Raw genomic sequence first — 16,964 nt, 5'->3', positions numbered from 1 at the left:
CTTTAATACAAAAAATTACCTTAGCTTACTGTGCTGTTTCCACATTTTTGTGTAAGAGTACACAGCTGTGTGCATGCAACCCAACCCAGCTACACAACACAATGAATTTTACAGCTAAATTTAGTCTACTGAACTCATTCTGTCCTGGGAGTATATTAACCTGTAAAATTAATACCATGCAAACTCTGTGAAATTCAGTACTTTGCCCTTTACACTATTATGAATGTCATAAAAAATAAATATTAAAAAACCAATCATGATTTACACCGGGCCCTAATTATACTCTATTTATAACAGAAAGCTACACAGCCCCACTAATTCCAATTTGTAGTATATCCAATTCTTCCTTTCACTGCAAACAATACTTCAAGCACTTGTATATCTAGAATACGCTGTAGGAAAATAAAGGTGAGAAAAAATACTTAGCTTTTTTGAAGGACAAAGTCAATATTTTCTGGACAGAAAACTGACTCATGTTGCATTGTTTTTTCCTCATATGGAAGAACTTCAGTGGATTCAAGAGATTATTTTTAAATGTTTTCTGCAACAAAACTGCAATTCTCAAAAAAAACCTAAATATTAAATCTGCTGTACATCATTGCAGACAAAGCAGTTCCTGTATGCTAGGATACCAATGACTGAAGTTAACTACATATGACCTTTAACATAGGAATTACCATAGTGAAACAGACTCATGGTTAAGGTTATGATTTAGTCACAGAGATCATGACAGTCACGAATTTCGTGACTTTACCAAACCTCAGTGACTTCTTCCGCTTCAGCTGTTGACAGCTGAAGTGGGGGCTGGAGGCAGGACTGTGTGCCCCTGCCTTGCTGCAACTGGGACTGGATGGCTAGAATCAGGACCCTGCAGCCCCTGGTTTTCGTGTGGTGGGGGAACTGCAGCTGGGCTGTGCACCCATCCCGCAGCCAGCTCTAGAGTGGGGGCTGCTCCCCCTGCTGCTCCCCAGCCCCGCAGCTTCCGCTGAGAACTGCAGTCAAGGAAGTGTGCCTCTATTTGGCTGTGGCCAGGGCTTAGCGGGGCTGCAGCTGGAGCCACGCACCCCTGTCCTGCAGCTGCAGCCAGCTCCAGAGCAGAGGGCTGCCCGCCCCCATGGCTGCTCCCGCCGCTGAAGCCAGGGCTGTGTCCCCAGCCATGGCGAGGGTCTTGGCCTGTCAGTTCCCCCCCTCCCCACTCAGGACTTCATTCCTTCACCCTATTTAGTCCTGCCCCTGGTTATTTTTAGTAAAATCACAGATAGGTACGGGGTCCATAAATTTTTGTTTATTGCCTGTGACCTGTCCCTGACTTTTACTAAAAATAACCTTGACAAAAATCTTCTTTACTCATGGTCCATCCAGTCCAGTATCCTAAGATACAATCACAGTTGGCAGATCAGGCATAATGTGTTATGTCCTTTGTCCTCAACAAAGATCTCATCCCTAACAGAGATTGGCTTAAAGCCTGAAAACAGGAAGTTCTCTCTCTTTCAAGATTTGGAAACATTCACTATCATAACTCTTGATATTCTTGTTATTTAATGCACATCTAATCCCTCTTTGCATCTTAGTAAGTTCTTGGCCTTAACATGTTGCAGAAATGAATTCCACAGTCTGATTATGCATTGCATGAAAAAGAATGTCCTTTTTATTAGTTTTGAATTTGTCACCATTCTGTTTAATTGAATATTCCCTTGTTCTTGTATTACAAAAACAGGGAGAATAGAACTATTGGCATAAAACAGCTTCCAAACACTTATGGAATGCTACTTGCTAGCATTCCCTCTTTACTGTGATCCTTCAGTGTTCATTTAACAATTTTATTGTAAGAGATCACCACAGTATAGAAGTGTGTACGCAAAGGTGGTGTTCTGAGCACAAGACAACATGCAGCAACAAAATATACTTTGTTTTTTAATTCCACAGACACATGGTCAGAATAGACTTCTCACTCTTTATCCAGAGTGAAACACACAATTGGCTTGTGGCAGTGATGCATACATATACAGCAATGGGCCTTATGGGAAGGAGTGTTGAGGACTTCTTTAACCTGATAGCTAATAAATCTCACATTCACAACTACCTGTGGAAGGTGCTTACCTCTAAAGGTAATGCAATGGACAAAACAGAGATGGAAACTCTCAATTACAACCCAACAAGGAGTCTAATGATATCCATGTGTTTACAATCACCCACAATTTATTTTCTAACTTTGGCCTTTAGGAAAGCATGGTGAGAGGAGGAGGAGGAGGAGGAGGAGGAGGAGGAATGAGGGAAGGGAGTGAGGTTTATTTGGTGATTCCCAATAACTGGTTTTCCCTGAACCCAATCGACATGGTGAAAGCTTATGCTATGTTAGCAATAATTCCTTTGTAGCACTGTTTAGAATCCTGCACCCACCTATTTCTTCTAGGGTACTCTTCATCTTTTGTAAAAATCTCTTATTAGGGCAACTGAACCTCAGCAAAAAGCCCTACAGAAGAGAGCCAAACTCAATTCTGAGACACATATCAGAATTAGAGACAGACACAGAGCCAAAATGTTAGTGTAAAAATTTGAAATCAAGTTTGGAATTTCCCTCAGAAAAGCTATGCAACAGAGAAGGCTGGCTGAGTCACTGGCCACTATGAAAGCAGAGAAGACTAGAGGGGAACTTCAGGAAGTCTGGTATTCCCTTGCAGCCACTGACTGACAAGTCCTTTTCTGCCTCCAACTCACAAACAGACTAAGTATCTGTTGGAACAGATCTGTGGACCTTAGCACAAAGAACAGTGAATAATTCCCTCTACAAATTTGTGTACTGAGATCACCCTTTCCTTATAAAATCCTATTCAGAAGTACTTTATAAGAATGACTGAATTCTCACCCTCCGCAGAACTTAGCTGAAGACTTATAGTGACAGAAACTCTGACCACAGTATCACATTTGCCCTGGGGCTCTCCCTCCTTTTTCCTAGTACAGAAAGAACTATCCTTCCTCCCTTGGCTAAGGAGTTGGAAAGAGACTTGGCTTCTTAAGTTATTTACTCTTGTATGCCTTTGTTAAAATCCAGACTCCACTGACAAAAAAAAAAAAAAAAACTCTGAAGTTAAGGCTCTGAAGTACTTTACCATCAAATCTGAAAAATAAATTAAGAAAAATCACCAAATTAAAACCACACAGGAAGTTAAGGTTTCTAAACTGCTGCTGCTCTGGGATACATGGAGACAGAACGGCTAATGACTTCTTGAAGAAGGCATTCCTTCCTGCGACAGCTTCCCCTGAAGTTGACAGTTTTGTACCTGCTTCCATCTATAAGGGAATGATACGTTCCACTGTCAGGACTACTGGATGTTGCCATACAATTATTTCTTTTGGAAAAGAAATAATTATATAGCAATCTATTTTGAAGTAATTTGCAAGGTTAACCACTGTGTTAGTTTAAAACAAAAACATGAAATACTGATGCCAAAATTAGTCACCACCAGGATGTGTGTGACATGTAAGACAGTTCTGCCCACAGCTCTTCACGCCTGGCAGTGACTCTGGGACTGCCTCAAGCTATATAGTCATTACTTCTGAAGTGCTTTACAGAAGCTTTTGAAGAGATTTTTTTTTTAAATGCCATGCCAGAGCAACTGTTAAACAGGACATTACAAAAAGTAAAAATTATACCCTTGAAATTAGACCTGCCCTAATAACTTGTAAGTAGTTGGGGCACCTACTGGTATGCAAGACATGCAAGACAAACAGTTGTTCTAGAAGCCACTGCCTAATACTTCCGTTAAAAAATTTCTTCTGTTATGAAATTTCCTAACTGTTCCAGTGATAATACCCATTACATCTACAGGGAAGCTCTCTGAAAAGGTTAGAATGAGCACAAGTGGAACAAACTCCTAAATACATCCACAGTAACTGAAATACTGAGAATTAGAAGGAAAAAAAGTCAGCCTCAAATAGAGGGGTGGAAGACCTCTGGCAAGAACTAATCAGTAAATCAGGATAATGATGACATCAGAATATTTATAATGACAAGATTTACACAAGGATGGAAATAACTGCAATAAGAAATAAAAGATCAGTTACAATACAAGGGTAATAAAATCTTGATTTTCCTTACATTTGAACCCTCTTACACGACCATGAAAGACTTGATTTAAAAAAAAAAAGTTTGAAAAATTCATATATTAAAGTGAGCACAATTCCATTTTATTTCTGGAAAATCTCATTTATAATAACTGACATTTTAGGAGTTTAAAGCATTACTAACTGCTTAATTTTTCACCAAAGTACTCAAGTGCCAGATTCTGAGAGAGAAGACCTACATTTCATATGTGACTATAAACATATGAAACATGCAAGCATTTCCGAGTTAATATCTGGAAGACATTGGTAGCAGCTGAGTTTATAACAAATAAGTGCTTAAGAAGAGTAGTTCTCCCTTTTAACAGGGGAAGAAAATGTTGAAGTTATTCATGTTTTTCAGCAACATAGTGTTCTTATTTTTCCCTCTTTCATTGGGCAACCAGCTAAGAGCCTTAGTATTTAGCTTAAAGTACCTATGTTTCTCTATCACAATATATGATATGAAAGCAACAACTATAATCTTGTTTAAAGAAATAGAATTGCATGCACGTGTTCAGTGTTTTGACCAATTTCTGTTCCTCATTCTGTTTTCATTTTAAAAAAATTTTAAAGTACCAAAAACTGACAGTAGCAATATTATTAAAACATGTTATAAAACAGTATTACATTAGAATCACTTACCCAAAAGAACAAATCCATCTGCCTCTCTTTCTGGCAATGACACCTTCTTAGAGTCTTGGCTTTTTCGGAAAAGGTTGAACATATCTTCTTCTCCCCAAGCCTCTAACAGGAAAATATTGTTAAATAAGTATGAAGTAATGCAATTTAGCTTAGAGAAATTACCAAAAAGATAGTACATTACATATGTAAAAAAAGCAGCAAAGAGTCCTGTGGCACCTTATAGACTAACAGACGTATTGGAGCATGAGCTTTTGTGGGTGAATACCCACTTCATCACATGCGTCCGACGAAGTGGGTATTCACCCACAAAAGCTCATGCTCCAATACGTCTGTTAGTCTATAAGGTGCCACAGGACTCTTTGCTGCTTTTACAGATCCAGACTAAGACAGCTACCCCTCTGATACATTACATATATTAACTCTGAACATTTATCTCTAGATTTGAAAAATCCGATTTCCTTGTGTCAAATGGATTGAAATATTTTGTTGAGAAAGTCAACACTACAGACAGAGGTACAAAAACAATTATTCACCTTCTCTCACTAATAACTTTCAGTCCAAACAGACTATTTTTCTGCAAGTTTCCATGTTTGGTCTCTGCGTTTCTTCATAAAGTTGGAGGAAAACCCTTTGGCTGTTTTTGATGCATGTTTTTCACATTCTCACACCCATTTTGCCAATGAAAAATTGCTATGCTCTCCCTAACTCACCAGACCGAGTTAATCCAAAACTAGTTGAAATTTGAAACTTGAAATACAGTAGGTATTTAATCCTCACTATGTATGCTTGTCACCAAGTTGGAACATATTTTGCTGCAAGTTAACCAATGGCTCAATCCCATTGAAATTCACACATATTACTTCATTCGCACAAGTATCTCTATTGAAGGCAATTGAATTACCTGCATGAAAGTTATAGGTTTGAACTGGACTCCAAGTTATGAATTTCTGAAAACACATACTAGGTATTCACAATACAAAGTTTCAGTTTTTCAGAGCTCACATTCCTAGAGAAGAGCAAAGTACCTGTGTAACTTTTCCAGCAGCTTCTAAATACCATTTTCAAATATGGTGAATAGCAGATGACTGGTAATTCTTGGTTAGGCCAGTGTGCATTTCGCTAAGAAACTGAGTAGGCAAGCTTAGTGTGGTTATTATCTCAACAACAACAACGTATAGACTGACCATTCTGGGCCAGTTTGTCACATTTAAAACAAGCCAGTTAGACGTGCCAGTAGTGGAATAAATGATTTTCACAGCAACAGTGGATACCCAAATTACCATCCAAGCTTTGCAATGTACAATCTCAACAATTTTGAATAGCCACTATATTCATATACAAAACTGAATCCTGGACAGCTCTTCACATCTCCATACATTATAACGTAACCTCTGATCATTTCATCAACTTTTATCTAACTAATACACTGCCTGAAGACTTAATGTGCTATGAAAACACTATCAAAAATTACTTCATAAATAAGGCCCAAAACAAAAGGTTCATGAGGGGAAAAAACCCTCACTTTTCCAAAGTTTTCAACCAACACTAGAAGTCGACTCAGGATGACATTCATTTGAACCATGTACACAAGCTCTCCCTCCTTATCATCCCAATTTACTTTGTTCTGAGAAACTGCCTAGGAGATTTCTTTGACAGAAGAAAAAAAAAAAGTGATTTCTTCCCATCATCCAAATATTTATTTAAAGTGTTTTCTCACAACTTTTATGAAAAGAAGTGTAGATGCAATCTGTCTCTCTTTATTTCATTTTTAATCAAGCTACTAGCTAACAAAAAACAGAAAATGATATATACAGTATCAATTCAAATGCCATTTGCATGACTAATAAAAAGCATACACTTACGGCACAGAAACATTGAAACCAAATTATACGTATAATTTATTCCATGTTGAGAGGTAGGAATCCCCCCCCCCCAGCTCTAAGCTCTGGGGTACAGATATGGGGACCTGCATGAAAGACCCCCTAAGTTTATATTCTACCAGCTTAGGTTAAAACTTCCCCAAGTCACAAATTCCTTTCCTTGTCCTTGGATGGTATTGCTGCCACCACTAAGTGATTTACACAAAAATTCAGGGAAGAGTCACTTGGAATCCCTGTCCCCCCAAGCCCCTTCACCCTCTTTCCTGGGGAGGCTTGAGAATAATATAACAACCAATTACCTTAGCAATGTGAGCACAGACTGGACCCTTTGTCTTCAGGACACTGAAATCAATCAGGTTCTTAAAAGAATCACACCTGCAAAATCAGAATGGAAGGTAACTTGACAGGGTAATAAAGAGATTTAAAAAACACAGAGGATTCCCATCTGGACTCAGCTTCACAGTTACAAAAACAAGAACAAAAAACTCTGTAGCACAGAAAAATTCACAAGCCAAAACAAAAGATAACCTAATGCATTTCTTTGCCCTACTTACAATTTTTGTGGTTTTAGATCAGGGGTCTCAAACACATGGCTCGCATGTGGACCGCTAGGTTATTTTCTGCAGCTCATGAGCTCCTTGCAGCCCCCCCCCCCCCCCGCCCTCCCTCAGCATTTACCAGGGGCAAGGCAGGCTCCCATGAAGCAGACAGAACCTGAGGGAAGATAGGTGCAGGGGTGTGTGTTGACATTGCTTCAGGCACCGCCCCCAGCAGCTCCCATTGGCCGCAGTTCCCCATTCCTGGCCAATGGGAGATGCTGGGGGCAGTGCCTGAAGCAAGAGCAACACACACCCCTGCACCTTTTCTCCTCATGTTCCAATTGCTTGCGGGGGCAGGGCAGGGCAGCAGGCAGCCTGTCTGCCCTGCCCCCCGTGCGCACCGGGTCAGAGCCCACCCCCTGAACTCCTCCTGCAGTCAAACCCCCTGCCCTGAGCCCCTAGCCGCACCCTACACCCGACCCCCTACCCTAGACCCCCTGCCGCACCCCACATCCCTCCTGCACCCCAACCCACTGCCCTGAGCCCTCTGCCACACCCCAATCCCCTGCTCTGACCCCATCGCACCCAGCTCTCTAACATCACATACTACGGGCCATTACCCTCCGGTCCCACTGAGGGTTACCAAAAAGAAACTACACCATTTGCTCAAGAAACTCTCTGAAAAAGCACAGGAACAAATCTGTACAGACACACCCCTAGAACTCCAACCAGGGGTATTCTATCTGCTACCCAAGAGCCACAAACCTGGAAATCCTGGATGCCTCATCAGGCATTGGCACCCTGATAGCAGGGTTGTCTGGCTATGTAGGATTCTCTCCTCAGGCCCTACCCTACCAGCACTCCTAGCTATCTTTGAGACACCACTGACTTCCTGATGAAACTACAATGCATTGGTGATCTTCCAGAAAACACCACCCTGGCCATTATGGATGTAGAAGCCCTCTACACCAACATTCCACAGAGATGGACTACAGGCCGTCAGGAACAGTATCCCTGACAATGTCACAGCTGAACTTTGTGACTTTGTCCTCACCCACAAATTTCACATATTTGGGGACAATGTATACCTTCAAGTCAGCGGGACTGCTATGGGTACCTGTATGGCCCCACAGTATGCCAACATTTTTATGGCTTAGAACAATGCTTCCTCAGCTCTCATCCCTTAACGCCCCTACTCTACTTGTGCTACATTGACAACATCATCATCTGGACCCATGGAAAAGAAGCCCCTGAGGAATTCCACCATGATTTCAACAATTTCCATCCCACCATCAACCTCAGCCTGGACTGGTCCACACAAGAGATCCACATCCTTGACACTACAGTGCTAACAAGTGATGGTCACATAACCACCACCCTACACCGGAAACCTACTGACCACTATACTTACCTACATGCCTCTTGCTTTCATCCAGACCACATTACACGATCCATTGTCTACCGGCAAGCTCTAAGATACAACTGCATTTGCTCCAACCCCTCAGACAGAGACAAACACCTACAAAATCTCTATCAAGCCTTCTTACAACTACCCACCTGCTGAAGTGAGGAAACAGACTGACAGAGCCTGAAGAATACTCAGAAGTCACCTATTCCAGAACAGGCCCAACAAAGAAAGTAACAGAATGCCACTAGCCGTCACCTTCAGCCCTTAACTCAAACCTCTCCAGTACACCATTAAGGATCCACAACCTATCCTGAAGGACGATCCATCACTCACAGATCATGGGAGACAGGCCAGGCCTTGCTTACAGACAGACTCCCCGCAACCTGAAGCAAATACTCACCAGCAACCACAGACCACATAACAAAAACATCAGTCCAGGAACCTATCCTTGCAACAAAGCCTGTTGCCAACTCTGTCCACGTATCTATTCAAGGGACACCATCATAGGACCTAATCACATCAGCCACATCAAAGGCTCATTCACTTGCACATCTACCAATGTGATATGTTATCATGTGCCCTTCTGCCATGTACATTGGCCAAACTGGACAGTCTTTACGCAAAATAAATGGACACAAAAACCAGTCTGAGAACACTTCAACCTCCCTGGTCACTCAGTTACAGACCCAAAAGTCACAATTCTTCAACAAAAAGAACTTCAAAAACAGACTCCAATGAGAAACTGCAGAACTGGGAATTAATTTGCAAACTGGACACCATTAAATTAGGCTTGAATAAGAACTGGGAGTGGATGGGTCATTACACAAAGTAAAAACCATATCCCCATGCTAATTTTCCCTCTCTTGTTACTAACACCTTCTTGTCAACTGTTTACCACTACAAATATTTTTTTTCCTCCTGCTGATAATATCCCACCTTAATTGATTAGTCTTGTTAGAATTGGTATGGCAACACCCATTTTTTCATGTTCTCTATGTGTGTGTGTATATATATATATATCTTCCTATTGTATTTTCCACTGCATGCAGCTGATGAAGTGGGCTTTAGCCTACGAAAGCTTATGCCCAAATAAATTTGTTAGTCTCTAAGGTGCCACAAGTACTCCTTGTTCTTTTTGCTGATACCGACTAACAGGGCTACCACTCTGGAACCAATTTTGTGAGTAATACTTTACAGTCTGCTTTGGACTTAACTACCTTCAGTAATTTTGTATTGTCTGAAACCTCTGCCACCTCACTGTTTACTCCTCTTTTCCAGACACTTTATGAATATGTTGAACAGCACTGGCCCCAGTACAGGTCTTTGGGAGACCCCTGCTATTTACATCTCTCCATTCTGCAAACTGAACACCTATTCCCATGCTTTGTTTCCTGTCTTTTAACCAGTTACTGATCCATGAATGAACCTTCCCTCTTAACCAAAGTAAGTAGTCATAGGAAAGAGTCTTTGGTGAAAGTCCTTGGCAAAGGCTTTCTGAAAGTCCAAGTAAACTAAGAAGAACAAGAATACAGTGACAGGGAATACCTACCCCGCAATGGTTCAGAAGGGGTTAACTACACTCTGTCAGCCAAGGAAGCCACATCCCCTCACCCCTGCTGGGCATGCTCCAGCTCCAACAAGAGCAGATGTGCGTTGCAGGCTCCTACCGGGAGACTGCCGGAACTCCAAGATCCAGAAGTCAGCTAGGCTGAGGCTCCAACAGACCTCAACTGACTGCCAATGACAACAGAAGAGAGACAGCAGAGGTCACGAGACTACCAGCCTTGGAAAGAAGGTTAGGAAGTGACCCAGGGAGTGGGACTGAGGTACTGGGTGACTGAGACTGGTTGTGGAAGCACCTGTTCCCTAGGGCCCTGGGTCAGGACCCACTGGAGCAGGGGCAGAAGTGCAGAGACACCAAAGGGATGGGGGACCAAACCTCCCTGGAAGCACCAACAGAAGGTAGCAGTCAACAAGCTCAGAGCTGAGACTTCAAGTGTTCTTTCCTTTCTCAAGTAGGAGAACAACTCAAGGAGAATTGGATGGTTGATGGTGAGAGAGGCAGAAGGAAATGCTAACTAGAATTAACATGGAATAAGGATCCTTAGCAACTACAAGGACAACTTCATTGATGGTGGAAGGTTGACTGGAGTGGGAGGAAAGTCAGTCAAGGCAGAGGGGCAATGAGGGAGGGGAAGAGTGACCTGGCACTGGATGTCCCCAGTGGATGAGGCAGCAGGAAAAGCCAATTGCACCCACAGGCCCTGAGAATAGCAGCAGCACTCCTTGGTAAACGAGACTCAAGCACTGCAGAAAGCCACTTTTAAAGCACAGTAATGGGGAGCAACTCCCAGAGCTGGCCTTTGCAGGTCCATACTGATCACTGATTTCCCCTATTAAATTAGAGAGCCTCAAAATGTGAAGGTAAACACAGTTTATGTTTTTAAAGAAGTGGTTAGCCCTTATCCCTTAAAATAACAACCTCTTCAAAGAATGAACCAACTCATCTCCATCAGTAGAAGTAAAGTTTTGCCTTGTCTACACTGGAGAGTTGCAGCGCTGGTGTGGGGGCTACAGCGCTGCAACTTAGGATGCGGCCACACTTGCAAAGCACGACTTCCTGGTTGCAGCGCTGGTCGTACACCCGGTCGAGCCTCGGGTGTAGCGATTGCAGTGCTGGTCAGCAAGTGTGGACGCCCACCAGCGCTTTTATTGACCTCCGTGGTATAAGGAGGTATCCCAGCATACCTTAGAAGCCTCTCTGGTAATCATGCACACTCCACTGCCCTGGGCTCAGTTGACCCCTCCTTTAAATGCCCCGGGAATTTTAAAAATCCCCTTCCTGTTTGCTCAGCCAGGTGTGGAGTGCAATCAATCAGCGAGCATGCCTCCATGCTCCAAACGAGCCCCAGCATGGAACAATTCCGAGCTGCAGGACCTCATCAGTGTTTGGGGTGAGGAAGCAGTGCAAGCACAGCTGTGCTCCAGAAGGAGAAATTATGATACCTATGGGCAGATATCAGAGTCCTTGCTGAGAAGGGGCCATGAACGGGCCGCGTTGCAGTGCAGGGTCAAAATAAAAAAGAGCTGAGGAGTGCTTACTGCAAAGCCCGTGAGGGAAATCGCCGCTCAGGAGCTGCCCCCACAACCTGCTGTTTTTACAAAGAACTGGATGCCATACTTGGGTGTGACCCCACTGCCAATCCTAGGAGCATGATGGAGAGTTCAGAGCAGGGAGAAGTGGGGCAGGGCGTACAGGAAGCCGACAGTGAGGCTACTGTGGTGGAGGGAGACACCCCGGAGTCCCAGGAGGCATGCAGCCAGGAGCTCTTCTCAAGCCAGGAGGAGGCTAGTCAGTCGCAGCAGCTGGAAGTTGCTGGTGAGGAAGAAACTGAGGAGCGTGCTCGGGGTAAGCAGATTTTTATGTTTTGGGAGAGGAGGGTTTGGATTATGGCTGCCTGCATGCATGCCTAAACGTGAAATAGCCCATTGATTTGCTCTATCACATCTCTGTAATCTGCCTCGGTAATCTCTTGAAAAGTTGTAGCCAGAGCGTGGGCAATGTGATTTCTCAAGTTTATCGGGAGAGCCACCGTGTTCCTTGTCCCAATCAGGCTAACTCGTCCGATCCACTGTGCAGCGAGGGGTGGGGGGACCATGGCTGCATAGAGGCAAGCTGCATAGGGGCCAGGGCGGAATCCACATTGCTGTAGAAGACCCTCCCTCTCTTCCCAGGTAACACGCAGCAGTGATATATCTGGCAGTAGGAAACCCTGTTGATAATTTAGGGATACTTGAGTGCAGGGCGCCAGGTTCACGTTTCCCCCCCAGCCACACGGTGCGCTACGGTCTTCCCCTCCCCCCCAGCAGGCAGCCAGCCCCACGGAGCCCTCCAGTTCTCCCCCCACCAGCAGGCAGCCAGCCCCGCAGAGCCCTCCGTTCCCCCCCCCCCAGCAGGCAGCCAGCCCCGTGGAGCCCTCTGTTTCCCCACCACCACCACCAGCAGGCCGGCAGTTAAGCGGACCGCCCCCCCCCACCCCCCGCCAGCAGCTTGCCACCTTCCTGTTCATTACTGTCCCCTGTGCAGGACACCAGCTACCTCCTGTACCCATTGCTGATGAACCCCAGTGACCCATCGGTCAATTCCCCCTCCCAGGTGCAGTCAGGGCAGAAACACTCACCCCATTGCTCGCCATGCCTTCGCTTCCCTGGCCTCTCTGTGTTATGTGAGGTGTGTGGGAAGGATGCTACAAAAAGTCTAAAAACTCCTTCATTGTGTGATAATAAACAATGTAGCCTCTGTGTATTACATGTTTTTATCTATGTTTGTTTCAGTGACCTTGAGTAATGCAGCCAGATCACTGGTCTCACGTCGTTTGCAGAACTTGAGAAAAAAACCCCGAAAATCAAAAGAAGAATTGATCAAATCAGTTATGAATCACTACAACAGAGAAAGTAGGAAGACGCATGAATGGAGAGAGAAAATGTATGAATCCAGAGAGAAAATGAATGAGTGGAGGAAAACAGAAAGCAGGAAAAAGGAATTGACTCTCAAAAAAACCACAAAGCAGATGATAAGCCTCCTGGCTCGCCAAACTGAGTTTTTCGAGTCTATGGTTGCCATGCAGGCAGATCTGTACCGTGGTAACCCACACCCCTCCCAAAGCTCTTTGTCTTGTTCCTCAGTGTTTGCACCAAACACCTTTCTCCAGCAGCCAGTTCTTTATTACACCCAGCTGCCCCCAACACCTGTACGATCACCTACCAGCCCCGAAAACTATAATTCTTACCCTGTGCACTCCACCCCCATTACCCTGCAGCATAGTAAACCTGAAGTGCAGCAGACATTGAACAGTAATCAAAACAGGACATATTCACACCTCTGAATGTACAGTCCACCACCCTAACCCACCTTGCCTTTTATGTACTGTACTTTGAATAAAGGATTTTATGGCTTTTACAATATTGTTTTATTATTGCAGGAACTGGTAAATATTGTACCCCAAGGTAGAACATAGCACAGCAATGGCACCAAACATTACTGTTGGCTCTCAGCATCAAATTGCTCCCTTAAAGCATCCCTAATCCTTGAAGCCCTTTCCTGGGCCTCCCTATTAGCCCTGCTCTCTGGCTGTGCAAATTCAACCTCTAGGCGTCGAACCTCGGAGGTCCATTCCTCACTGAATCTTTCACCCTTCCCTTCACAAATATTATGGAGGGTACAGCACGCGGATATAACAGCTGAGATGCTGCTTTCCCCCAAATCTAGCTTCCCATAAAGACAACGCCAGCGGGCTTTCAAACAGCCAAACGCACACTCCACAGTCATTCTGCACCAGCTCAGCCTGTAGTTGAACCGTTCCTTGCTGCTGTCAAGCTTCCCTGTATACGGTTTCATGAGCCATGGCATTAAGGGGTAAGCGGGGTCTCCAAGGATCACAGTGGGCATTTCGACGTCACCTATTGTGATCTTGCGGTCTGGGAAAAAAGTCCCGGCCCTCAGCCTCCTGAACAGGGATCTGTTACGAAAGATGCGTGCATCGTGCACCTTTCCAGGCCATTTTGAGTAAATGTCAGTGAAACGCCCACGGTGATCCACAAGCGCTTGCAGAACCATGGAGAAATACCCCTTGCGATTAACGTACTCTGATGCCAGGTGGGGTGGTGACAGAATAGGAATATGCGTCCTATCTACTGCCCCTCCACAGTTAGGGAAACCCAATTCTGCAAAGCCATCCACAATGTCCTGCACGTTCCCCAGAATCACAGTTCTTCTTAGCAGGGTGCGATTAATGGCTGTGCAAACTTGCATCAGCACCATTCCAACGGTGGACTTTCCCACTCCAAACTGGTTCGCCACCGATTGGTAGCTATCTGGAGTTGCCAGTTTCCAGATTGCAATAGCCACCCACTTCTCCACTGGCAGGGCAGCTCTCAATCTCGTGTCCCTGCGCCGCAGGGTAGGGGCAAACTCAGCACACAGTGCCATGAAAGTGGCTTTTCTCATCCGAAAGTTCTGCAGCCACTGCTCGTCATCCCAGGCTTGCAGGGTGATGTGATCCCACCACTGAGTGCTGGTTTTCCGAGCCCAAAGGCGCCGTTCCACGGTGCTGAGCACGTCTGTTACTGCCACAAGCAATTGAGTGTCTTCAGCGTCAGGCGTTTCAATATCATCGTCTGACTCCTCACTGTCACTTTGCAGCTGAAGGAATAGCTCCACTGCCATGCGTGATGTGCTGGCAACATTCATCAGCAAGGTCCTCAGCAGCTCAGGCTGCATTTATAACAGAAATCTCAGAAATCGCGCTGCAGACTCACAATGCCGCCAAACTGCTCGGAACGTGTTGCAAAGCACCATGGGGCGTTGGAACAGGAAGCGGAAAGACCCGCACACTTCCTTCCCCTTCCCACAAGCCACAGCAACAAAATGTGACGAAGTGCTCTGTGGGATAGCTGCCCACAATGCACCACTCCCAACAGCGCTGCAAGTGCTGTAAATGTGGCCACACTGCAGCGCTGGCCCTACACAGCTGTACGAACACAGCTGTAACTACCAGCGCTGCAAAACTGTAAGTGTAGACAAGCCCTTTGTCTCCCATCCCATCCTGAAGCTCTAATTTCTTCTCTGGCCTCATCCACCAATGGCATTTATCAATTCACAATTCCAGTTCTGGGTGAGGCACTACACTCCAGACAGGAAAGCGCTCATATTAGTGAGAGCTTTGGTGCCTGAGGCACTCAGGCCACATTTGTTTAGGTGCGTGAACTTTCACCCCCTTGTAACATTACAACACTGGAGACAAATTTACTGCACCACTGTGAAAAAAGAACAGTAAGAGCCCAGCCCAACAGGGGACTCAGGCAATGAAACCAAAACTGTCTGGTAAGCACTATATACACCCTAGGTCCAAGCACTTCCTTCTGGCTGGACATAGAGGCTACAGCTACACAAGAAGTGCTACATCAGCACAGATGTAGGCCTGGGTTCTCAAACTTCATTGCACTGTGACCCTGGGGAGGGGGGTGAGGATTTTTGACAACAAAAATTACTACATGACCCTGGGAGTGGGGGGCTGAAGCCTGAGCCCATCCAAATCCCACCACCCTATGTGTCGGGGCCAAAGCCAAAACCTGACTCCACTACCCCCTGGCCAGGGGGGCTCAAAGCTGAAGCGCAAGGGCTTCAGCCCCCGGCAGGGGGCCTGTAACCTGAGCCAGTAAGTCTAAGCCAGCCCTGGCAACCCCATTAAAACTGGGTCCCAATCCACAGTTTAAGAACCGCTGACTTAAGGCATGTCTACACTTACCAGGGATCGAGGCTGCTCCAATCAATGCAGCAGGGGTCAATTTAACCAGTCTAGTGAAGACCCACTAAATCAACTGCAGAGCGCTCTCTGGTGGACTCCAGTACTCCACCCAAAAAAGAGGAGTGAGGTAAGTCAACAGGAGATGCAGCACAGTGTAGACATCTCAGTAAGCAGGGCTTTGGAGCTGTGCTCCAGCTCCAGGCAAAAACCTGCAGCTCCACTGCTCCAGAGCTGCTCTGTGCTCCAGCTCCACTCCAAAGCCCTGGCAGTAAGTCAACCTAAACTACATTGACTCCAGCTACGTTATTCACATATAACATAACTTAGGTTGACTTACCCCAGAAGTGTAGACAAGGCCTTAATTCCAGCCTCCGTAAGTGGCAGGAGTGAGGTTGGAGAGAGAAGCTCTCCTGCCGACATGGCACTGTCTACACCAGTGCTTAGGTTGGTATAACTTACATTGCTCTGAGGGGGGACTTATTCACACCCCTGAGCAACTTCAGTTATAGTTAAATAATTTCCAGTGACAACATCCAGTCAATGTGCAGCAGCAGTCAAAAAAGCAAACACAATGTTGGGACTCCTTAAGAAAGGGTTCGCTAATAAGACAGAAAATATAATATTGCCTCTATTTAAATCCATGGTATCCTCACATCTTGAAAACTGGGCAGTTCTGGTCACCCCTTCTCATAAAAGATATATTGGAGTTGGAAAACGTATAGAGAAGAGCAATTAAAATGATTAGGGCTATGGCACAACTTCCATATGAGGAGAAATTAAAGACTGGGACTTTTCAGCTTCAAAAAGAGGTGACTAACAGGGGATATGGTAGAGGTCTGTAAAATCATGACTGCTGTGGAGAAAGTAAATAAGGAAGCATTATTTACTCCTTCTCATACCACAAGAGCAAGGGAATTAATTGGCAGCTGGTTTTAAACAAAAGGAAGTATTTTTTTTTCCACACAACACACAGTCAACCTGTGGAACTCCTTCCCAGAGGATGTTGTGAAGGCCAAGACTATAACAATGTTTTAAAAAAATCTAGATAAATTCATGGAAGACAGGTGCATCAATGGCTATTAGC

General features: G+C 44.9%; 1 protein-coding gene across 5 annotated transcripts in view; it reads right to left on the bottom strand.

Annotated features, from left to right (window-relative positions):
- The window catches only part of UMAD1 (UBAP1-MVB12-associated (UMA) domain containing 1), a 172,593-nt gene that overhangs the window by 154,944 nt on the left and 685 nt on the right, over positions 1 to 16,964 (bottom strand). For 4 of the 5 annotated variants that reach the window (XM_030550644.1, XM_030550645.1, XM_030550643.1 and 1 more), the window contains exon 1: positions 4,747 to 4,844. In XM_030550644.1, the coding sequence (XP_030406504.1) occupies positions 4,747 to 4,764 (18 nt within the window). In that variant the 5' untranslated portion in view covers positions 4,765 to 4,844. Of the gene's footprint in view, positions 1 to 4,746; positions 4,849 to 16,964 lie in introns of those variants that run through there. The other variant, XM_030550647.1, reaches the window with a different exon arrangement.

Source organism: Gopherus evgoodei, chromosome 2 (genome assembly GCF_007399415.2).
Source record: "Gopherus evgoodei ecotype Sinaloan lineage chromosome 2, rGopEvg1_v1.p, whole genome shotgun sequence".
In the NCBI taxonomy this organism is placed as follows: Eukaryota; Metazoa; Chordata; order Testudines; family Testudinidae; genus Gopherus; species Gopherus evgoodei.
Note: the sequence above shows the minus strand (reverse complement) of the source record. Positions and strands in the feature narration are given on the sequence as shown.